This window comes from Ornithodoros turicata, chromosome 2 (assembly GCF_037126465.1).
Source record: "Ornithodoros turicata isolate Travis chromosome 2, ASM3712646v1, whole genome shotgun sequence".
Lineage (NCBI taxonomy): Eukaryota > Metazoa > Arthropoda > Arachnida > Ixodida > Argasidae > Ornithodoros > Ornithodoros turicata.
The window spans coordinates 7,897,691-7,922,718 of record NC_088202.1 but is presented as its reverse complement, the minus strand read 5'-3'; the positions used below and the strand labels follow the sequence as shown (position 1 = coordinate 7,922,718).

The following is a 25,028-nucleotide window of genomic DNA, read 5'->3' as shown; positions in this document are numbered from 1 at the left end:
AGTTAGAGGGGGATCGAGCCCCCCTAGCCCCCCTTCCCCTTTGGGGCTGCGAAGCTCTTCCTCGCCGAACTCCACGTCTGCGTTCAGACGAAATAAAGGTTTTTAGTTCATTCAAGGCTCGAAGTGAAAATGCAGTGTAATGAAACAATTAAGCACTAGTGACTAGTATGTGAAAGCTCACTTACCGAGGTTGCTAGTCGACGTGTCATGGGACACTAGAACGACAAACAGAAGTAAACCGACTATTCGTACACCTCGCACCTGAGATGCGATAGCCGTTGGTAATGGGCGCCTACATTGCAAGATTTGAAGGACAATGGGGACGGAATGAGCAGGCTACGTCCCGTCAGGCAACTGACTGTTTAGAGACAGTATTGCACCGACTGACGCTGACCCATGTTTCTGATTAGTCTTAGAGCCCGTATCCACATGAGGCGTGAAAACCGTCCATGACCTGCTGCTAGGGAGCAAGCGCAGTGCTTCCGCAGGATACGCTACCGCCTGCGGATCCGCTACTCTGAAGATATCGACGTTGACCATGTTATCAACGTGCTGCAGACTGCGTGATAGTGCGGAAGAAAACAAGAGAGTGGCGCAGTCAAGCCGCGTACCCACATGCCGAGAATCTGCGCGTTAACGCGAACGCGGCGCGGTGAACTCTTGCCGCTGTTCGAGAAGAGCCATCTCCGCTTTTTGGTGATCGCGCAGTGCACGATTTTTAGCGGCTTCCGGCCTCCCGCACGGAGAGCATTCACAGCGCCGTTGACTGGAAGGTATGTCGCAGTGATGCTCACGTTTTTCAGCCGGCGAATTAATGACTGTTATACTGGTTATACTGCCCACATTCTAGTGCGTTGCATTAAGCTAAACATTGTTCACAAGAAAAGAATGCGCTATCGCCACAACGAGTGAACTCCAAAGCCTGCGCTTCTTGTGTCTGCGATGTTGATTTCGCAAAAGCTCAGATGTAAGAAAGCCAGTAGCTTGACTACGCTGTCCTTCGCCATCTTGTCATACACGGTCTGAGAAGCTCTCGCGTTGGAAGAGATATCGCTTTGGAGAGACGCGGGCGGAGGCGGTATACCTTGGGCGCATTCATACGCGCGGCAAGCGGCAAGTTGTTGTACACATCTCTACCGCGTGTGGGCACCGTCATATTTACCCCATGAGGATCACATGACATTGAGGAAGGGAATAACATTTCCCATGCAACAACTTCATTCTTAACAGGATGCGATATTGTACCAGCACTCACCCTGACGGAGGTTGTCTGTGATCACTCTGATCAGCTGAAACAGAATGACAATGATTAGAGAGAACTGCGGGTATGTCCTCTAGAAAACACTGTCTTGGATGTGCGGTAGCACCCAGTGAGTTATCCAGAACCCCCTTGCACCTTCTAACACTCCGTGAAAATCCCCCCCCTACATTTCCTAAAATTTTGGAAGCAGCCTGCGTACTGCAAACCCCCTTGACGCAGAGGTCGACATGTTGCCATGGACAAAATTCTATGAAACACCATCATCATCAGTCGGTAGCGTGTCCGCCTGCTGATGACAAGTTGTGGGCTCAGTCCGGGCAGAGGATTTTGGCAAACCTGTCGGCCACAAGTCACAAGAACCCTGGGAAAGATTAATCCACAGGCTACCAGGACTACGATAATTCATTATCAAGCATCCTTGTCCATTATTCCTTTACAAGGGGCGGTATCAAAAAAGTTTCAGCGACATCGGTTCGGACTGATCTGAACTTGCGCGCGTTTGATACGAGGTTCTGAAACGGAAATGGATAATGGACGTCAGAGCCGCGTCAGCCGCGTATATTTCCGAGGCGTTCCTTACGATTTCGCACCAAAGCGCCCACTGAGAAAGACGATAGGTTAAACACTGATCGTGCTCGTCCAACTTACTGGACCTGTGTCCGCTACGTATGCTGATAGAAAACTCTAGATGATACGCCAAAAGTCTAATCGCAGGGTGCCTCGACAACCCACGCACCTACACAGTCACACCTCTGTTACGAGACGCCCGTTCCTTTCTCACCTGTGTAACCCCTACAGTAGGGCACTTATTTCAATTCTGGATACTACACGTCGCGAGCCCGTGCTTGCTATATCACAGCATAATGGTGCCGTGAATAACGTACTCCACTGGTATAGTGTAGTAAAAGAACTCACCCTGAGTGGTGGCCCGGTCAGTGCTAAAACGGCTGTGACGATGAAGGGCTGTAAAGTACAAATTCCTTTACTGTACAATTGTGGGATGTGCATTAGCACCCGGATCGACGAAGAGAAAAAAAAGGAAACAGGAGAAGGAACATAAGACGTGTTAAAAAATTCCCATGTCAGGCGGAATTCGGTCGAACGACCCGACATGTGAAAATGTATAAAAGAGATGTTTGCAGTCGCTAGTCTTAACTGAGAAGAAGCGAAGTATTCGCCACACGGGGACGTTTGACCTAACACAAAACGGGAGGCTCAACGGAAAGGTGTTGCATGACGTTACAGATGGCCGAGGAGAATCTCATTTCACTCCTTTTGACAAGCTCGCTTTTCATCTGCGATACAACAATGCTCTCGAATATAGGCTAGAGGAGTGTTTCCATCTTTCAAGTGTGTAGATACTGCAGTTGCAGTAGGTATGTTGAATTTATCGGTAATTTTGTAAACGTAACATCAGTAACGCTTTACAGTGGCCGTTACTTCCACTTCACGCAAGAACTATATCCTGCACGGCTCAACAAACGAGAGCTAATGTTTACATCCTAACAAGGACCCTAATGAAAACTCGCATTTCCATGTTTTGCAGGTCGAGATCGGGCGTCAATTTGTCAACGGCAGAGCGCCACCAGCTTGTCATGTGGTGGAGTTCATTTTTAAGAGTAGAGCCAGCCATCATCCCGGATGATAACGCTCAATAAATCAGGCGTGAGAACGACGTCATTTAGGATAATGATTGACTACACTGTTAAAGGTGAACTTCACCACGTAGCATGTTCGTAGCCAACCATCATCACAAATGACAACATTCAATAAATCAGGCGTGAGAAAGACAGGTGAGACAACGTCATTCAGGAAAGTGGTTTACTACACTCTTGAAAATGAACTTCACCACATAGCATGCTCGTAGCCAGCCGTCATCATAAATGTCAACGATCAGTAAACCAGGCGTGAGAAAGATGTCATTCAGGATAATGGTTGACTACTCTTGAAAATGAATTTACCAGATAGCAGTAGTATATGATCAGCTCAAGTATCCGGAAGCTCACACAGAGGCGTGGCCGCCATAAATTGCAATTAGAGCAATTTGGGACCCCCCACAGTAATGAGCACCCTCCAGGGAGTCATTACACTAATTGGGGAGCATCTAACTCCAGGCCACTGTGTGAGTTTCCGCCTACTTGAGCTGATAAAAAATAAATAGGTAGAAAATAAATGATGCCGTGGCGAAGAAACTGCTCCGGAGTGACCAGCGCATGCCATGGTGCTTGTTGGCACCTAGTACTTGCAGAGATCGACGACAGGTGGCCACTTAGTTGCAAGGCATTACACCGGATAGCGTCACCATCATAGCTCTATGACAGAGCAACAAAATACTAGCAGCAGGTAAAATTGCAACACTGCTCAACAAGTCTTGTCATGCGAGAGAAAAGGACTAAGCACTACTGCTAAACAGTACACATCGGGGAGAAGGCGACCGGCTAGCCCTAACCACAGCGTCACCGCACCACACTGCTCAACAAGTCTAGGCATGCCACAGAAAAGGCCGTCGTCATTGTGCGTGTCACGGTGCATGGAATGGTCATTCTTTTCATATACCCATTCTGTTATCACACTGTCTCGACTATATTGCGCATGCACGAAGGCCTTGCTCTTTGTTCCGTGGTCACTCGATCCCTGACGACGCTCTTGGGCTCTCCTCCGAGTTTTCCGATGCTGCACAAAGGGAGCACTACCGTAATCCTATACCTGTCAAAACACCACCACCAGCACCGTATTCGCAGCTTCCGTAAGGGAAGGAGGCGAGGGACACGGAGCGTAAGGTATCTATCCCATCTGACTAGCGCAATCTTTCTAAAATACAGTACAACGTCACAGAGCTGACAGGTGCCGAGCGTGACGACGCTCCTAGGTCCTTGCATTTGAACAATTCGAAAATCTCGAGGGCGTAGTGCGGGAAAATTGTACGCTTCCAAAATGTCGACAAAGGTGTACTGATAAATGCGCCTGAGAAGGCGACGGAAACGGTCACCAAACATTTGAGGTCACCAAACAACAACTCACTCTCGCCGCCGCTGCAGAGGAGCGTTTCTACCAGGTTAGACAAGGAGAGGTTGAAAAACTGCGTGGTATCACGGAAATGGAGCTCGCCAATATTGAAGCCTCGTATTTTTTCACACGATTCACCCATATTTAGAACGTGCATATGTCGGAGAAGGGAGCTCAAGTCATCTTGCGGGATGTGCACGCACGTGACATGACACGTAAGGTTACATGTATCAGAGCGTTGAAACAAAATTCGGGGAACCGGGGTCTACGAAACGGGTGTTGTCATGATGCGACACTTTCCGCCTGTGTCGGTTAAATTCGCACTTGCAAAATTCGCAGTGCGTCGCGCATTCGAGTCGAACAAGGTCTACCACACTCATGACCAATGGTGATGGAAGACTGTTCAGCCTATCGATTTGTTCGCTAAATCCCTTGAGCGCGAGCAAGCATTTTTCTGGTGTTAGGTCCCAAATAGACATCTACGCTGATTATTTTCCCATCACAACTTCTCACTAGCAGAATGCTATACAAGCTCGTCCTGTGCACACTCGAGGCGTGCTTCACGAATGCATCCTTTTCCAATATGCTTTCTGTGTCCAACACCGCGAAATAGGGGTAGGGATGCATGTACTGTATCTTGGTGAAGGCCCAGCTTTTGGCATTTCGAGAATTACTCCGTTTACGTCTGACGTTCGTGCTGCTCCAACGCCCCTCTCGTGCTATAACTGCTGGTGCATTTCTCACAATAAAACCTCCATAATTCCATAGAAATGCTTCCTAGCCTCGAGCAGGCGCGCAGGGAACCCGTCCGGTAGATATGGAACTCGTCTGCTCGTCGAACATGTAGATGTACACGGAGATTGTTTTTTCTCTACCACAGGGTAATGTCTTCATAAGTGACTGGGAAGCAGGGCGGCCAGTACGTTACGCGCGTCTCCATATTCGAAGGATTCATGTATTTGTGGTATGTGACATGAAGGTTTGGTTTGCTCCTCAACGGAGTGCCAGCACGCTATACTCCACACTCGTTTTCGTGATTTGGCAGTAGTTGGCAAGTCGACACATTGAACGTCATTCGAGGTGAAACCAGACCCTTCTCTTGCATAGTTTTCTACGCGTTGCGAGGACTCTGCGATGGCAGCATTTATCGCACCTTCGATTTCTCTCACTCATATGGAGGTTCACGTGAAGGTGATGAAAGGTCAACCTGTCGGCTCCGTCCTTAACCATGAGCGCCTTCGAGCACAGACAGGCAAGGGATAGACTTCGAGGACGCGCGTGATTACTGGAACAATGCTCGGTAGATAGTCGCAAATCATCGACGTTGTCGTCGTGCGGGGAGCAGAGAAGCGTGTACCTAGTAGCCTCATCTGTGCAAATGTCTCATAGTAGCGAATGGCTCATCTGTGACGGAGGGAGGATTCTCTACGACGTGTTCTTGTAATTCAACGATTCTATGACCCTGGACAGGTTCATTTCGAAATTCTGGGGTTGCATCTGGCGATTCATTTCTTACCCTACCAGACAGAGGAATGAAATCTGCATACGACTGATCCTCTGCCCATGCCACTGCTCTGGTCATGCCCATCTAGGGGTGCGTCATCGTCGTCCGCTTCAGGTATTACGAAAGGCGGACTACTGACCCTATTGTCGTCGTCATCTGAAAGGACGACTGGGCTGTGACTGGGCTTTGAGATTCTCTATTCTAGCCTCGTGCTCTTTTTCTATGGCCACGAGCATGGCATCGATGGCGTCGTACTGAGACAACGTGGCACTGCGGTCAAACAAAATCAGTACGAGATTCCCCCTCACGAAACAATACTCACGTTTTTTTACATTTGAGGAACACTTGAGATTGATGATAATAATGAGAGAGGATGGGACGAGTCCTTGTGTGTTTAGTGACATACATAGAATACACTTACACAGCAGAACCGGTCAACTTACATTTTGCTCCACAAAACGGATCACGTCGTGGATCCTCATGGGCTTTCGATCAATCGTCGTAGAACCAGAGCACCTTTTATAGTCGCTACATTGCTCTCCTCCTCCTCTCATTGCGACGGTGTCATCTGTCCACCCCGCCTTCAGTCTTTGGCACCTTTTTTCTTTGTCGCATATAGCGATGATACCATCGACGTTGAGTAAAACGTTACTCTAATGTCCAGCTAACACTCTGTTGGGTTCTGGGCCGACTTGTATATGACGACGAGGAGACCCAGAGTGGGATTCGAGCCCAGGAACCTCCTACACTGGATACACTAACCACTAAGTTTTTCTTATCGCAGGGCTCGTGTGTGGCATGTTCAAACACGTCATGAACGTGTTTGGACGAGAGTTAGAGAGTGAGAGGAAAAGCTTTACTATAAATGTCGAAGTGAACGTTTGGTCGTCATTCCCGTGTCATCATGCTTAGCTTTGTAGATCCTCGTACGTAATACCCACGAGGTCATCATCGAAATGTTTGAAGAGTTTCGTGCGTGAAGTCTTTTTCCCGCTTCACATATTTCGGGAGATTGGCAGTGCCCGCTTCTTCTGAACCAACTGGTCCAATTGTGGTCTAAACGTACGCTTCCCCATTATTTTTAATACGTTCTAGAACCAATCATTTTTTTTTTTCAGAGCAAAAGCATTGGCCGGACCGATTGATTCACCCGTTTCTCGGCTGTCGGACGGTACCATTCTACGTACGTTGCGGACCATCAGATGGACCATCAGTGTCACTCTGTGACTGAAGAAGATTGTACACGTGTGTGTTTTTAAGATAAAAACACGCTCACGGTCCTTTCGTGCAGATTACCAATGACTACTGAGAGGAGATCTACCCCCGGTCCTAACCTTCAAGCCTCCTCCGAAGACCTTTTTGCGAATCGGCGATCAGCTGACCACCTGGTCTGGCCTTCGTCTGTATTTGGGCTGTCTTCCCGGCTATGAAACAAAGCTAGAGCCTAATTCATGTGTAACCTCTCACGATAAATAAAAAAAGGTTGTGTGTACTCTCATTCCGTCTCAGCCATGACGCCCGAGCAGAGGTTTGCAACCTCTGTGCACCCAGTGCTGGCCGCGCTTTCTTCGCTCTTCCGTATTCATGATTAAATAGCCGGACTTGCGAGCGCAAATGCCTCTCAGTATGGAGGAAGCTGTGGGGTTCAGGGGCATCTTGTACAACTTTTCTATGGGAAGGTGATCGCACGGTCCTTGTCGACGCACATGAGCTTCGGACATTCGGAAATGCCGAGGACGAAAATGCCACTCGTTCAAATGCGAAGGAGAACACTTCTCCACGTCCAAGTTGAAGTAGAGAAAGAACCTGTTCATTTTAAATCGCTCGTAGCTGTGCTTGAAATGTTTTTCACCCAGTTCTTGCAAGAAGTTAAAGTAGGGAATTTTGACGCGGTCCCTCTCAAGGTCATACTCTGGTCGCACTTGCTGGCCGTCCATGGAGAGCATTGAATGAGACAGGTTGTAATTGCGGAATTTGTAGGGGTTTGATTGGATGTCGCCGAGAAAGTCGGACGTGGCGAGCGGGAACACAAAATTAGTAAGGCACTCTTTTGGAGTAAACGTTCTCAGAGTGAGCGTCAAGCTCGTCAGTTCCAACCCTTTGGTTTCTGCACTTTGGTTTCCAATCCGCGTAACACTTAGAGGGTCGGCGTGGTCTGAGGCCGCCGCTCATATTCCAAAAATAAGGAAGGTGCCAGCGTCACCTTCAAGTCATTTCTCGTCATGTCCACCTGATAATTGTAGTTTTCTTGTAGCTGGGGGCCGATATGAGTTTAAATTCGTCGTTGTTTAACAGGAAAAAAACGCGAATTTCAACGGCAGGAACCATCAGGCGCGGCTGTTGAAACAGGTCGGTATTTCAGGTATTTTCAAGTATAAAGTATTTCCCACCCTTCCTCGCTTTGTAACGTTGTGACGAGGCAACACTTTTTAAATGTTCGTCAATGTTCGTTTAAATGTTTAAACGTTCGTTCGTAAATGACAAAGAGTCCAGCCGCGTGCAGGGTTTCTTCAGTCATGGCATGGAATGAGTGACATCCAAAATACTCGTACAACTCGTTGGAACTGACGAGCTTGTTCGCATAAACGGCTCCAGACCACTCCAGATGGTTTATTGAAAAACAACATCTTTCTCGTCCATTTCTTTCCCGTCCTCACAAACAATGCGCCGCGAAGGTGCCGTAGAGATCCATGAGTGCCCTTTGCAAATTTTGAATAGAAAATTCGATCACTGTATGATTTAGCCCATTGGACAGATAAAAGAGTAGGTACGGAGTATCTTCCACACCGCATTGAATGGAAGGGGGTTCGATATCATCACGTCACTCGTCAGACAGAGCGGCGACCATTCGACTGTTGACTGTTTTGTTGACGTCATGATGGACGGAGCGCACAGCTGATGTGACCTTCACCTTCAGATGTCTCCAGGTGCGTGGCATTTTTTGTTGTCTTTTGCGACATTTTCCATTGTTGCTGTTTCCAGAGCCCTCCATAGAATCCAGCACGTCTCTCCCCGTGGCTATGGCAGTCTTTTTACTGTGCGCGATATTCCTTCGCTGTCGGCCAAATTCCGCGCCAAGCGCATCAACGTTCTTTTGTCTATCGATTTTATTTGTTGCCAGATGGGAATGATAAACTTGGATATGTTGCTCAACACACCACCCCTCATTGGAAAAGGGGTCCCGTGTACACGGGAATTATTTGGGGGAATTATGGCACATATTTGAGATGCAACATTAAATTGGTCCTACCTTTGGACAGCAACAAGGGCAAAAGTCTTCCAGTTTCGTCCGCGAGAACAATCATCCCTGAGGCAATTTCGAATTGAGACAGGTTAAAATACTGGAAATGTGTAGGTGATGACGTCCTTGTCTTCCTCGCAATAAAAGGGTAGTATTTTTTTCCCGCTCCCCACGTACGTGCGTTCCACGACATCCGTGTAGATGATTATTGTGAAACAGGGGTTCCAGGAGTACCTCGACGGAACTCATGGCATCCTCCTCCCCGAACACGGTGCGCGATCCGAAGCCGAAAAGCACGGCCAGTCTTAGCGTGGAGGTACCCTTGGAAAGCCTTGGAATTTTACATTTCTGTTCGGTTCCGTCGAAGCTGAAGCGCGCGCGTTCGCCTAGGCGCTGGTTAATCGCATCGAGAAGTGCTTGCGGCGTCGCATAATCTCCGGGAGGCAGATGATCGAGGGATTTTCGTCTTGATCGTTAAAGAAAATTGGCGCGCTACGGGAAGAGACGCGTAGCGTTTCTCCGTGTCGTTCGACGCGTGTGAGCGGCAGCAGCTTGACCACGGGTTCCGGTACGTGCAACCCTTTAGGCGTTAGAGTAGACGTTATCCGCGAATTCTTGCGAGGCATCCAGCTTGTGTGTCTGGAAATACTTGTGTATTACGTCGGGACGTGGTTTCCGAATTCCAAGTGATGTCACCGAAAGCGACGGGTGCGCCGTGCTCCAACACGATTGACGTGGCTTCACGTTCGCTCAATTTGGGAGGTTTCACCACACGACTTGCTTCGCGGGATGCTAGCGAGGCGTCGAGCGCCTGTGCGACCAGCTTTCCAGAATTCCACAGCTTAATTCACGCGTAAGACGAAGCTGTATCGCGATTTATTGTACGCGAAAGAACCGAAAGGGCTTTTTCCAAATCCCTCTCGAAATCCGAAGTGACACGAAAAGTTCTCCCGGCTTCGACCGTGTCCTCGAAGGAAACCTCGATTTCCGCATATTGCCTTTCGTACCCGATATTTAAAAATGCTGAGATCCATCAGACCGACTTTACGGCGATTCGAGAGCTGAAGCAGGCTGTCGAAAGCTACCGTGAAGGCGAGTTTATTCGACGGAAACTTATCCATGCTGGCATTCGACAGGATGTGAACGTCATGACGTGTGTGTGTATGACGTCATTTTGCAATCTTGCTAGGAACCCAACTGTTCTTTGGTCTGTGTTCTTTGTCGTAAGGAGAAGCTCCGACCGTTCACTTTCTTCTTTCTCAGCACTTGCGTTACTGGCTAAGGCTAGTTGGCGTCGCGGGTTACGACGAGTATCTCCTCCGGGTAGAAAGATCCGTCCACTTCCTTACCCCGGTGCACGACAGGAGGGGAGGGCTTGAGAGACGGTGAAAATCTGAGGCAACCAACTCCCTTCAGAGTTCTTATGAAAACCTTTTCTGTGTAGTAGGACCCTCACTTTATCCCCCACTGAGCTTTTTCACGGAGGGTACGACGGGCTTCCTATTTACCTTATTAAACAGCCCCAATTCGTTTCCGGGCGTGACTTCGGACGGGCTGATGGCCAAAGTCCTGTGTTTGGTGTTGTTGGAGTCACGCACGATCTCGGTAAGCTCGGAAACTAAGTGGTATTTTCTGCTTACTTAGCGAAATTTTGTCGCGTAAAGTGCGTATGACCCGTTCCGCCTGCTTTGATTACGGGAGAGAAGGTGGAATACATGTGGACCTTCTTTCGTGATAGGTAATCCTTGACAATCTTGTGACCCCTCCTCTGTCACAAAAGGTGCGTGTAGGCGCGTTACCTCCCCGAAAAAGTCCTTTTCATGGCCCTTTTCATTTCGGCGGGGTGCTTCGTCTTTAGTGGGAGGGTACGCAGAAACGGGAGAGGGAATCGATCGCAACGATAATGTAGCGGTGGCTACCGTTGAATCTCTTGTATTTTGAAAAGTCGGCGAGGTCCATTTGCCACACGTCGTTGATCTCGAGCGCGATGATTCGTCTCTTATTAAACTTTCTTCTGACCGGATGGTGTAGCGTGTAGGCGTCCAGCTTCCAGAGCCTTGTTTTTGCTCATGTGACGCGCTTTTCTATAGCGGCCCACTCCGCCCCAAACCACCCTCTGGTTTCTCATATCCCCCTCCATAAGTCGTCCACGCAATGGAGGCTTGCTGCTGCTGCTGTTGAGGGTCGCGAGATTTTGGCAGAGAAGTCAGGCGCAATAGTTTCGAAACTTTGGGGACCTAGGAAGGTTTCTTTCCTGTCTTACGTTACAACAAATAAGAGTTCATAAACAGAGGAGTGCCGGATAGGGTTGCCCGACACGGAAACACAACCCTCGCGATCCCAGATTTTTTTTAGTTCCGAGACTATCCTTCCCGCTTCCTCTTCGTCCACCTCTGGAGAGAGGAGTGAACAGTCGGCGGCATCTGACGCCTTGTTTTTATTGTCGTATAGGGGACAAATCCGTACTGCTTGAGTATGCGATACACTGCTTGCAGTATGAGCTTCACTTTGCCGTCGTCACTCTCCTTCGAGGAAAGAATGTTCCCGATGGAGGAGGTCACTTCAATTCTCTTGGCCGTTGGCAAAAAGATTGGCGGCGGAAAGTAGGGGAGGAACCACAGACGAAAGAACGCCCTGTCCTCGCTGCTGAGACAGATAGCGCTTCAAAGTTGTAGGCGCGTTTTTGTAGGAAAGCCGTCGTAAGAAGCGCTTGCGCTTCTTCAAACGCGCGAACGTGTCGACATATTGACGTCGATATTGCTACACAACCTGTGATCCTCGTGCGTATAGTTCTAAAGATCCACGAGTAAATAAGCATGGGGTGACGACATCGCTTGTTTATATGCGTCCATGCAAATACTCCAATCTTTTTCTGCCAAATAGCTGTTACAGGAAATGTTCCATCCGGTGCACGCTGTGCACGGTGCGCCATAGGACGACGTAACTGGCGTTGTAGGATGTAGTTCTAAAATGGCTACTGTCGAAAATGATGTTTTGAACGAGTAAGCGAACGAACGCGTTGGCGTGGTGAGCACCCCGAATGAAAAGATCAGTCACCTCCTTCAAGGAACTGGTGTCGGTCATGTGATTGTAGCGCGCGACGTGTCCCACTCTTCTATTCGTGTCCCATTAGTCCTTCATGCTCGGCGAAGCATATTTCTGTACGTAGAATATTTGTGACGGAGGCTTGTCCACCACGTTGTAGCGCAGCTATCTAAAGATGACGACGAGCGCTCAGCTAAGGCGAGCGCGAGGGGCAACAATAAACATTCAGTTGTTTCCAAACCTTCGCAGGCTGCGGTAGTCCTTTCTTCTCCCTCCGCGTTGCCTGCCTCAGCCTTTGCCTGAGGTTGATGCCATCAACTCAGGCAAAGGCTGAGGCAGCGCCGATGATCCTCCAGCGCCGATGATCCACCTATTTCGACGACCACTACGCTGCGGTTGCCCCCTTTTTGGCGCCAGAACCCGCGGTCTTGGTTCAGACAGGTCAAGGCCCAATTTCAGCTTCGACATATCCAGTCCCAACAGTATTCCCAAAGTATTCCAGTCCCAAAGTATTTTCACGTTCTGGCTGGTCTTCCTCCGGAAGTTGCGGCAGAACTGGACGATGTCCTCGCCGCAGTTCAGTTCGATCAGGCATACGACGTTCTGAAGACCGCCATCTTGGACAGAATGGAAGTGTCCGCACGCGCTAAACTCCAGCAGCTACTGTCTGACGAAGACTTGGGCGACTGAAAGCCATCGCAGATGCTCCATCGCATGAAACAACTCCTCGGCGATTCCGCTACCGAAGCACAGCAACCCATCTTTAGAGAGCTGTTCTTTCAAAGACTTCCGCAAGCGATGCGTGTGGTTCTGGCAGGGTCGGAAGATTTATCCCTTGACCGACTGGCCACGTTGGCTGACCGGATTGCGGATTACTCAGAGCCCCCTAAGCCGTCCATCATGGCTGCAGCCACCTCGGAGCAGTCTCCGCGCTTGGACCGCATTGAGCTCCAGCTTCAACAGCTCACTGATGCCTTGCAGTCTCTTACGGCTGCCGATCCTCGGCGCCGTAGCCGTTCCGCTCCCCGATTCCGCCGCCGCTCATCACCGACTCCTTCTCAAGAACCCCAGGCCGCTAACCGGCTTTGCTGGTACTATCATCGTTTTCGGCACAGAGCTCAACGTTGCGTCCCACCCTGCGCTTGGCAGGAAAACCAACGGGCCGATCACACAAGGACGCCAATTCGGCCGTTCCCGACCCAAGCCGGCCGCTTCCACCATCTTCACCTCGATTTAGTCGGCCCACTGCCCATCTCTCATGGCTGCCGATACCTTCTCACGGCAGTCGATCGATTCACGCGCTGGCCAGAGGTCGTCCCCATCCCCGACATAACCGCTGACACCGTCGGTCGCGCCTTCCTTCTTGCCTGGGTCGCTCGTTTCGGCTGCCCTGCAATCGTCACTACCGACAGGGGCAGGCAATTCACCTCACGCAGCTTCTCATCCCTCCTTGCTGCTCTTGGTGCACAGCACATCACGACCACCGCTTACCACCCTGCGGGAAATGGGATGGTTGAGCGCCTACACAGGCAACTGAAAGCCGCCATCTGCGCGTGTCCCGACCCCACCAACTGGGTCGACCACCTCCCTTGGGTCCTCCTTGGCCTCAGGTCCTCCCTCAAGCGGGACCTTAAGTGCAGCTCCCCTGAATTAGTCTTCAGCTGTCCATTATGGTTACCTGGCGATTTCTTGGAGCACCCTTCCAGGCACCCTCCCGCAGGTGACGACTTCGCCAGACAACTCAGGGATCACTTCCGTACCATCCAACAGGCTCCGCCTCGGCAACCTTTGTACAGAAAGATATTCGTCCACCCCGACCTGAACAAGTCTTCCCACGTGTTCATCCGTGCGGACCACGTGAAGCCCCCGCTTACTCCAGTCTTACAGGCCCGTATCAGGTCCTCTCCCGCGATGACAAGACGGTCACGGTCGACATCAACGGCCATCGTACAACGGTATCCCAGGACCGGCTCAAACCCGCATATGTCGAAGCTATCACCTATCCGGCGCAGCTCCCCGTTCTGCCGACACGACACAAGGGCTGTCCGCCTAACCGTCCTCGGCAAAACGCTGTCTCCTGGCGCTCTCCACTGGTCACGCACCAGTGTCTAGGGGGGGAGCCCTGTAGCGCAGCTATCTAAAGATGACGACGAGCGCTCAGCTAAGGCGAGCGCGAGGGGCGACAATAAACATTCAGTTGTTTCCAAACCTTCGCAGGCTGCGGTAGTCCTTTCTTCTCCCTCCGCGTTGCCTGCCTCAACGTCGCTCAGGTTGCTCAGCACATTCGCAACGAACGTAGATTTGCCGCACATTGAGGGGCCGCTTAAGATACAGCGAAAAGGATGATTGCAGAAGGCATGTTGTGTGCGTACACGCTGCACGAAGAAAGAGAGTCGACTGAGACTCGTAGCCAAATGCATCTTTTATTATACGTCGTCGTCGTCTAGATCGAACTGCGTTCTCCATATAGATTATACAGGCTAAAGTTGGACATCTTTTTCGTCAGTCTGTCTGCCGCTAAGATGCGGTCTTCATCTGGTCCTGACAATTCTTGACGTGCTTGCAGCCATTCCAGGTGATGGACTCTGAAGGCTCCCTCTACGATGCCTTTTGCCGTTTTGGCCACATGGCCTTTTCCACGTATCGGTCAGAATGATGACGCGAGCGTGTGTGCACTAACAGATAAACGCACACAAGAAAACGAGAGCGAAACCGAAGCGCGCGCAGTGGAAGGAGCAGAGAGCGAAACCACCCGCAGGGGGGCGGGCCGCGCAGAGGGCGCTAGGAGCGCGCGCGCATTCGTAGCTGCTGCGGCGCGGCGCCCCAGTCACTTGCTCGCTGGTTGTCGTGGAGGCAGACGTGCGCTCGGTTGCTCCCCAGTCCCCGCGCCGGCTCAGTTTGCGCCTGGCTGCTGGATGGAGCACTCGCACCATCGCCGCGGGGGAAAATGTGACTGATTTGCCAATGTTTGTGCGTTGTTTTACCGCGCTTTTTTTCTCGCATGTTTGCCGTGGCCCATACGCGCATGTTTAGACTTGTTTAGCGGTGACCAAGCTTTTTCTCCGTGTTGACGCACGTTTGGCGTTGTGTGGCTAGTGGTTCCCGCCTTGTGTTTGACGCGTAACGTTCTGCGGTGACGCTGTGGTTAGGCTTAATCGATCGCCTTAGGCCTTTTCTCTGGCATGCCTAGACTTGTTGAGCAGTGTTGCTGTGCGGTGATGCTGTGGTTAGGCCTAGCCGGTCGCCCTCTCTTTGATGTGTACTGTTTCCTCCGTGCTGTTTAGAAGTACCGGTTAGGCCTTTCCTCTCGCATGCCTACACTTGTTGAGCAGTGTTGCAATTTTACCTGCCGCTAGTATTTTGTATTTTTCTCGCATAGAGCTATGATGGTGGCGCCATCCAGTATGATGCCTTGCAACTGAGTGGCCACCTGTCGTCGATCTCTGGAAGTACCAGGTGCCAACAAGCAACATGGTGGGTGCTGGTCACTCCGGAGTGGTTTCTCTCGCCACAGCATTGTTGATTTTCGAATAAATTGTTTCTCTCCAGTTTATCTATCTAGTTATTTTATTTTCCACCTTTTCACATTTTTTATCAGCTCTACTTATTTTCTTACAGCTACTTACTTACGTTTTACCTTTCTACATTTTTTATCAGCTGAAGTAGCCAGAAACTCACAGTGGTCTGGACACGAGTTAGATGCTCTCCAATTAGTGTAATGACTCCCTGGAGGGTACTCATTACTGTGGTGTGTCCCAAATTTCTAATAAATAGCGTCCAGGCCTCCGTGTGAGTTTCCGAATACTTGAGCTGATCATATACTACTGATAGCATGTTCATAGCCAATTCATCACAAATGAAAAAGTTAAATAAACCAGGATTGACAACCATTCCATTCAGGATAATGATTGACTACACTGTTAAAAATGAACTTCACCACGTAGCATGTTCGTAGTCAACTCTCATCACAAATGACAACATTCAATAAATCAGGCGTGAGAATGATGTAATTCAGGATAACGATTGACTACACTGTTAAAAATGAACTCATAGCATATTCGCAGCCACCCATCATCACAAATGACAACGTTCAGTAAACCAGGCGTGAGAAAGATGTCATTCTGGATAATGGTTGACTACACTCCTAAAAATGAACTTCACCAGATAGCATGTTCGTAGTCAACTCTCATCGCAAATGACAAAGTTCAATAAATCAGGCGTGAGAACGATGTCATTCAGGATAATGACTGACTACACTGCTAAAAATGAACTTCACCACATAGCATGTTCGTAGTCAACTCTCATCGCAAATGACAACATTCAATAAATCAGGCGTGAGAACGATGTCATTCAGAATAATGATTGACTACAGTGCTAAAAATGAACTTCACCACATAGCATGTTCGTAGTCAACTCTCATCGCAAATGACAACATTCAATAAATCAGGCGTGAGAACGATGTCATTCAGTATAATGATTGACTACACTGCTAAAAATGAACTTCACCACATAGCATGTTCGTAGTCAACTCTCATCGCAAATGACAACATTCAATAAATCAGGCGTGAGAACGATGTCATTCAGGATAATGATTGACTACACTGCTAAAAATGAACTTCACCACATAGCATGTTCGTAGTCAACTCTCATCGCAAATGACAACATTCAATAAATCAGGCGTGAGAACGATGTCATTCAGGATAATGATTGACTACACTGCTAAAAATGAACTTCACCACATAGCATGTTCGTAGTCAACTCTCATCGCAAATGACAACATTCAATAAATCAGGCGTGAGAACGATGTCATTCAGGATAATGATTGACTACACTGCTAAAAATGAACTTCACCACATAGCATGTTCGTAGTCAACTCTCATCGCAAATGACAACATTCAATAAATCAGGCGTGAGAACGATGTCATTCAGGATAACGATTGACTACACTGCTAAAAATGAACTTCACCACATAGCATGTTCGTAGTCAACTGTCATCGCAAATGACAACATTCAATAAATCAGGCGTGAGAACGATGTCATTCAGGATGATGATTGACTACACATTCAATAACTCAGGCGTGAGGATGATGTCATTCAAGGTAATTGTTGACTACACTCGGCACTGTTGGCACGCTCGTAGCCAACCACTATCACAAATGACGATGTTCAATAAATAGTTCAAGGGTGAGAAGGTTGTTGTTCGGGATGATGGTTCGCCACCAGCGTGTTATGTGGTGAAGTTCCATTTTTAACAGTGTAGTCAACCATCAGCCCGAATATGACAACGTTCAATAAATCATGTTTGAGAACAATGTCATTCAAGGTAATTGTTGACTACACTCTTAAAAACGAACTTCACCACATGGCACGTTCGTAGCCAACCACTATCACAAATGACGACGTTCAATAAATTAAGGGTGAGAACGTTGTTGTTCGTGATGATGGTTCGCCACCAGCGTGTTATGTGGTGAAGTTCCATTTTTAACAGTGTAGTCAACCATCAGCCCGAATATGACAACGTTCAATAAATCATGTTTGAGAACAATGTCATTCAAGGTAATTGTTGACTACACTCTTAAAAACGAACTTCACCACATGGCATGTTCGTAGCCAACCACTATCACAAATGACGACGTTCAATAAATTAAGGGTGAGAACGTTGTTGTTCGTGATGATGGTTCGCCACCAGTGTGTTATGTGGTGAAGTTCCATTTTTAACAGTAGTCAACCATCAGCCCGAATATGACAACGTTCAATAAATCATGTTTGAGAACAATGTCATTCAAGGTAATTGTTGACTACACTCTTAAAAACGAACTTCACCACATGGCATGTTCGTAGCCAACCACTATCACAAATGACGACGTTCAATAAATTAAGGGTGAGAACGTTGTTGTTCGTGATGATGGTTCGCCACCAGCGTGTTATGTGGTGAAGTTCCATTTTTAACAGTGTAGTCAACCATCAGCCCGAATATGACAACGTTCAATAAATCACGTTTGAGAACAATGTCATTCAAGGTAATTGTTGACTACACTCTTAAAAACGAACTTCACCACATGGCACGTTCGTAGCCAACCACTATCACAAATGACGACGTTCAATAAATTAAGGGTGAGAACGTTGTTGTTCGTGATGATGGTTCGCCACCAGCGTGTTATGTGGTGAAGCTCCATTTTTAACAGTGTAGTCAACCATCAGCCCGAATATGACAACGTTCAATAAATCATGTTTGAGAACAACGTCATTCAAGGTAATTGTTGACTACACTCTTAAAAACGAACTTCACCACATGGCATGTTCGTAGCCAACCACTATCACAAATGACGACGTTCAATAAATTAAGGGTGAGAACGTTGTTGTTCGTGATGATGGTTCGCCACCAGTGTGTTATGTGGTGAAGTTCCATTTTTAACAGTGTAGTCAACCATCAGCCCGAATATGACAACGTTCAATAAATCATGTTTGAGAACAATGTCATTCAAGGTAATTGTCGACTACACTCTTAAAAACGAACTTCACCACATGGCACGTTCGTAGCCAACCACTATCACAAATGACGACGTTCAATAAATTAAGGGTGAGAACGTTACTGTTCGTGATGATGGTTCGCCACCAGCGTGTTATGTGGTGAAGTTCCATTTTTAACAGTGTAGTCAACCATCAGCCCGAATATGACAACGTTCAATAAATCATGTTTGAGAACAATGTCATTCAAGGTAATTGTTGACTACACTCTTAAAAACGAACTTCACCACATGGCACGTTCGTAGCCAACCACTATCACAAATGACGACGTTCAATAAATTAAGGGTGAGAACGTTGTTGTTTGGGATGTTTGTTCGCCACCAGCGTGTTATGTGGTGAAGTTCCATTTTTAACAGTGTAGTCAACCATCAGCCCGAATATGACAACGTTCAATAAATCATATTTGAGAACAATGTCATTCAAGGTAATTGTTGACTACACTCTTAAAAACGAACTTCACCACATGGCACGTTCGTAGCCAACCACTATCACAAATGACGACGTTCAATAAATTAAGGGTGAGAACGTTGTTCGGGATGATGGTTCGCCACCAGCGTGATATGTGGTGAAGTTCCATTTTTAACAGTAGTCAACCATCAGCCCGAATATGACAACGTTCAATAAATCATGTTTGAGAACAATGTCATTCAAGGTAATTGTTGACTACACTCTTAAAAACGAACTTCACCATATGGCACGTTCGTAGCCAACCACTATCACAAATGACGACGTTCAATAAATTAAGGGTGAGAACGTTGTTGTTCGGGATGCGTGTTGTGTGGTGAAGTTCCATTTTTAACAGTGTAGTCAACCATCAGCCCGAATATGACAACGTTCAATAAATCATGTTTGAGAACAATGTCATTCAAGGTAATTGTTGACTACACTCTTAAAAACGAACTTCACCACATGGCACGTTCGTAGCCAACCACTATCACAAATGACGACGTTCAATAAATTAAGGGTGAGAACGTTGTTGTTCGTGATGATGGTTCGCCACCAGCGTGTTATGTGGTGAAGTTCCATTTTTAACAGTGTAGTCAACCATCAGCCCGAATATGACAACGTTCAATAAATCATGTTTGAGAACAATGTCATTCAAGGCAATTGTTGACTACACTCTTAAAAACGAACTTCACCACATGGCATGTTCGTAGCCAACCACTATCACAAATGACGACGTTCAATAAATTAAGGGTGAGAACGTTGTTGTTCGTGATGATGGTTCGCCACCAGTGTGTTATGTGGTGAAGTTCCATTTTTAACAGTAGTCAACCATCAGCCCGAATATGACAACGTTCAATAAATCATGTTTGAGAACAATGTCATTCAAGGTAATTGTTGACTACACTCTTAAAAACGAACTTCACCACATGGCACGTTCGTAGCCAACCACTATCACAAATGACGACGTTCAATAAATTAAGGGTGAGAACGTTGTTGTTCGTGATGATGGTTCGCCACCAGCGTGTTATGTGGTGAAGCTCCATTTTTAACAGTGTAGTCAACCATCAGCCCGAATATGACAACGTTCAATAAATCATGTTTGAGAACAACGTCATTCAAGGTAATTGTTGACTACACTCTTAAAAACGAACTTCACCACATGGCATGTTCGTAGCCAACCACTATCACAAATGACGACGTTCAATAAATTAAGGGTGAGAACGTTGTTGTTCGTGATGATGGTTCGCCACCAGTGTGTTATGTGGTGAAGTTCCATTTTTAACAGTGTAGTCAACCATCAGCCCGAATATGACAACGTTCAATAAATCATGTTTGAGAACAATGTCATTCAAGGTAATTGTCGACTACACTCTTAAAAACGAACTTCACCACATGGCACGTTCGTAGCCAACCACTATCACAAATGACGACGTTCAATAAATTAAGGGTGAGAACGTTACTGTTCGTGATGATGGTTCGCCACCAGCGTGTTATGTGGTGAAGTTCCATTTTTAACAGTGTAGTCAACCATCAGCCCGAATATGACAACGTTCAATAAATCATGTTTGAGAACAATGTCATTCAAGGTAATTGTTGACTACACTCTTAAAAACGAACTTCACCACATGGCACGTTCGTAGCCAACCACTATCACAAATGACGACGTTCAATAAATTAGGGGTGAGAACGTTGTTGTTTGGGATGTTTGTTCGCCACCAGCGTGTTATGTGGTGAAGTTCCATTTTTAACAGTGTAGTCAACCATCAGCCCGAATATGACAACGTTCAATAAATCATATTTGAGAACAATGTCATTCAAGGTAATTGTTGACTACACTCTTAAAAACGAACTTCACCACATGGCACGTTCGTAGCCAACCACTATCACAAATGACGACGTTCAATAAATTAAGGGTGAGAACGTTGTTGTTCGTGATGATGGTTCGCCACCAGCGTGTTATGTGGTGAAGTTCCATTTTTAACAGTGTAGTCAACCATCAGCCCGAATATGACAACGTTCAATAAATCATGTTTGAGAACAATGTCATTCAAGGTAATTGTTGACTACACTCTTAAAAACGAACTTCACCACATGGCACGTTCGTAGCCAACCACTATCACAAATGACGACGTTCAATAAATTAAGGGTGAGAACGTTGTTGTTCGTGATGATGGTTCGCCACCAGCGTGTTATGTGGTGAAGCTCCATTTTTAACAGTGTAGTCAACCATCAGCCCGAATATGACAACGTTCAATAAATCATGTTTGAGAACAACGTCATTCAAGGTAATTGTTGACTACACTCTTAAAAACGAACTTCACCACATGGCATGTTCGTAGCCAACCACTATCACAAATGACGACGTTCAATAAATTAAGGGTGAGAACGTTGTTGTTCGTGATGATGGTTCGCCACCAGTGTGTTATGTGGTGAAGTTCCATTTTTAACAGTGTAGTCAACCATCAGCCCGAATATGACAACGTTCAATAAATCATGTTTGAGAACAACGTCATTCAAGGTAATTGTTGACTACACTCTTAAAAACGAACTTCACCACATGGCATGTTCGTAGCCAACCACTATCACAAATGACGACGTTCAATAAATTAAGGGTGAGAACGTTGTTGTTCGTGATGCGTGTTGTGTGGTGAAGTTCCATTTTTAACAGTGTAGTCAACCATCAGCCCGAATATGACAACGTTCAATAAATCATGTTTGAGAACAATGTCATTCAAGGTAATTGTTGACTACACTCTTAAAAACGAACTTCACCACATGGCACGTTCGTAGCCAACCACTATCACAAATGACGACGTTCAATAAATTAAGGGTGAGAACGTTGTTGTTCGTGATGATGGTTCGCCACCAGCGTGTTATGTGGTGAAGTTCCATTTTTAACAGTGTAGTCAACCATCAGCCCGAATATGACAACGTTCAATAAATCATGTTTGAGAACAATGTCATTCAAGGTAATTGTTGACTACACTCTTAAAAACGAACTTCACCACATGGCATGTTCGTAGCCAACCACTATCACAAATGACGACGTTCAATAAATTAAGGGTGAGAACGTTGTTGTTCGTGATGATGGTTCGCCACCAGTGTGTTATGTGGTGAAGTTCCATTTTTAACAGTAGTCAACCATCAGCCCGAATATGACAACGTTCAATAAATCATGTTTGAGAACAATGTCATTCAAGGTAATTGTTGACTACACTCTTAAAAACGAACTTCACCACATGGCACGTTCGTAGCCAACCACTATCACAAATGACGACGTTCAATAAATTAAGGGTGAGAACGTTGTTGTTCGTGATGATGGTTCGCCACCAGCGTGTTATGTGGTGAAGCTCCATTTTTAACAGTGTAGTCAACCATCAGCCCGAATATGACAACGTTCAATAAATCATGTTTGAGAACAACGTCATTCAAGGTAATTGTTGACTACACTCTTAAAAACGAACTTCACCACATGGCATGTTCGTAGCCAACCACTATCACAAATGACGACGTTCAATAAATTAAGGGTGAGAACGTTGTTGTTCGTGATGATGGTTCGCCACCAGTGTGTTATGTGGTGAAGTTCCATTTTTAACAGTGTAGTCAACCATCAGCCCGAATATGACAACGTTCAATAAATCATGTTTGAGAACAATGTCATTCAAGGTAATTGTCGACTACACTCTTAAAAACGAACTTCACCACATGGCACGTTCGTAGCCAACCACTATCACAAATGACGACGTTCAATAAATTAAGGGTGAGAACGTTACTGTTCGTGATGATGGTTCGCCACCAGCGTGTTATGTGGTGAAGTTCCATTTTTAACAGTGTAGTCAACCATCAGCCCGAATATGACAACGTTCAATAAATCATGTTTGAGAACAATGTCATTCAAGGTAATTGTTGACTACACTCTTAAAAACGAACTTCACCACATGGCACGTTCGTAGCCAACCACTATCACAAATGACGACGTTCAATAAATTAAGGGTGAGAACGTTGTTGTTTGGGATGTTTGTTCGCCACCAGCGTGTTATGTGGTGAAGTTCCATTTTTAACAGTGTAGTCAACCATCAGCCCGAATATGACAACGTTCAATAAATCATATTTGAGAACAATGTCATTCAAGGTAATTGTTGACTACACTCTTAAAAACGAACTTCACCACATGGCACGTTCGTAGCCAACCACTATCACAAATGACGACGTTCAATAAATTAAGGGTGAGAACGTTGTTCGGGATGATGGTTCGCCACCAGCGTGATATGTGGTGAAGTTCCATTTTTAACAGTAGTCAACCATCAGCCCGAATATGACAACGTTCAATAAATCATGTTTGAGAACAATGTCATTCAAGGTAATTGTTGACTACACTCTTAAAAACGAACTTCACCACATGGCACGTTCGTAGCCAACCACTATCACAAATGACGACGTTCAATAAATTAAGGGTGAGAACGTTGTTGTTCGGGATGCGTGTTGTGTGGTGAAGTTCCATTTTTAACAGTGTAGTCAACCATCAGCCCGAATATGACAACGTTCAATAAATCATGTTTGAGAACAATGTCATTCAAGATTATTGTTGACTACACTCGTAGCCAACCACTATCACAAATGAGGACAAGGGTGAGAACGTTGTCGGGACAATGGGACGTTGTTCGGGACATGCTGAACCCTGCACGTGGCAAGCGTGTCTGCCTTCCGAACGCCACGCGACTGAACACGAATACGGTCTCGAGATTTCCAAAAAGGCGTCGCGGTTGGGACGCTTAGCCGGTCGGACACGACTAGTTGACTCAAAAAGTTGAAAATCCGGGGTACAGACAATAAGTTTCTGCACCAGTTCACGCGAACTCACAAAAAGGAAGGCCATAATATTTCTAAGAAAACGGAAACGTAAATGATATAATTCTGAATGATTGGGCGGGCTTTCCACACCTATATCCCACAGTGTCATCGATTGCCAAGTTTTTAAGGTCCGTTTACAGCTAAACAGCTTCTACGTCTTGAACGTGGCATGGCGAAAGAAGAGGCTTATGGGAACGGACTATGCTCAGGATCAAGCGTCATACAGGATTATATCGTTCTCGTCTCGTTTGTGGAAGTGGACGGTACACGTTAAACTAATATATCCAAAGTAATACTAAGATGCGCTTCAACAAACCAGGGCAGAGAACGATATGGTTCTGAGTGACGGTTCGTTAAATCACAAACTACGAAAGCAGTGAAAATAAAGAAAACTATGCAGAAGTCGTTCCACACTTGAAGATTCGGAAAAGTGTACTCACGATGATAAACTCAATCATGATGAACTCACAGAACGAAAGTAAGAATATCGTAATTGTTGGAACTACTTGACACGTCTTTCTGATACAACGAATTGCAAAGAGAAAGAATGAAGCGCTTCTTCTTCTTCCAATGTTCGCGGCGCTCGAGCGGTTTCGTGCCCCAAGTGTCTTCCTCTTCTTCCTCTTCCATTGGCCTTGATCTGCAAAGGGACCAGGGCTCATGATATAAAAAGCACTAGGGCCCGGATTCTCGCTCCGCCCTGAGGATTAAGTGCACGCGCAAGGACCCTTCCGTCCATTCACGAAGCATGGACAGAAGGGCCCCTTCGCGTGCGTTTAACACTCAGGGCGAATCGAGAATCCGGGTTTAGGCCTCCAGGTGCCCCCGTCATGGGGTGGGAGGGGAAGCGGTTTTAAGGAAATTTCGTGCTTTGTGGCACAGCATCATCCAGGAGGGTTTTTACATAGGGAACCCAGCCGTATAGGCCATTAAATTAACCCCAGTCTAGGTGTATGGAAACGCCACTTTAGCTCTCTGGACAAAAGCTAAAAAGGGAGTGATTGATCGTTATCGAAAAAAAAAAAGATAGAATACCAGCAGCAACAGAGCTACGCAGCCTCCCATTATGGGTCAATCGAAAAGATAATACTGCCCGTAAGGACACAGTATCTCCCACTAGGGTTAGACGGGTTTATATGCAGGTC

The 25,028-nt window shown here is 46.8% G+C and overlaps 1 protein-coding gene across 5 annotated transcripts in view; it reads right to left on the bottom strand.

Annotated features, from left to right (window-relative positions):
- The window catches only part of LOC135385169 (uncharacterized), a 62,747-nt gene extending 38,274 nt beyond the window's left edge, over positions 1–24,473 (bottom strand). For all 5 annotated transcript variants that reach the window (XM_064614355.1, XM_064614354.1, XM_064614356.1 and 2 more), the window contains exons 1-4: positions 24,324–24,473; positions 2,177–2,224; positions 1,256–1,289; positions 186–215 (exon numbers count right to left, since the gene is read on the bottom strand). In XM_064614355.1, the coding sequence (XP_064470425.1) occupies positions 186–215; positions 1,256–1,289; positions 2,177–2,224; positions 24,324–24,341 (130 nt within the window). In that variant the 5' untranslated portion in view covers positions 24,342–24,473. The remainder of the gene's footprint in view (positions 1–185; positions 216–1,255; positions 1,290–2,176; positions 2,225–24,323) is intronic.
- Positions 24,474–25,028: the final 555 nt, after the last annotated feature.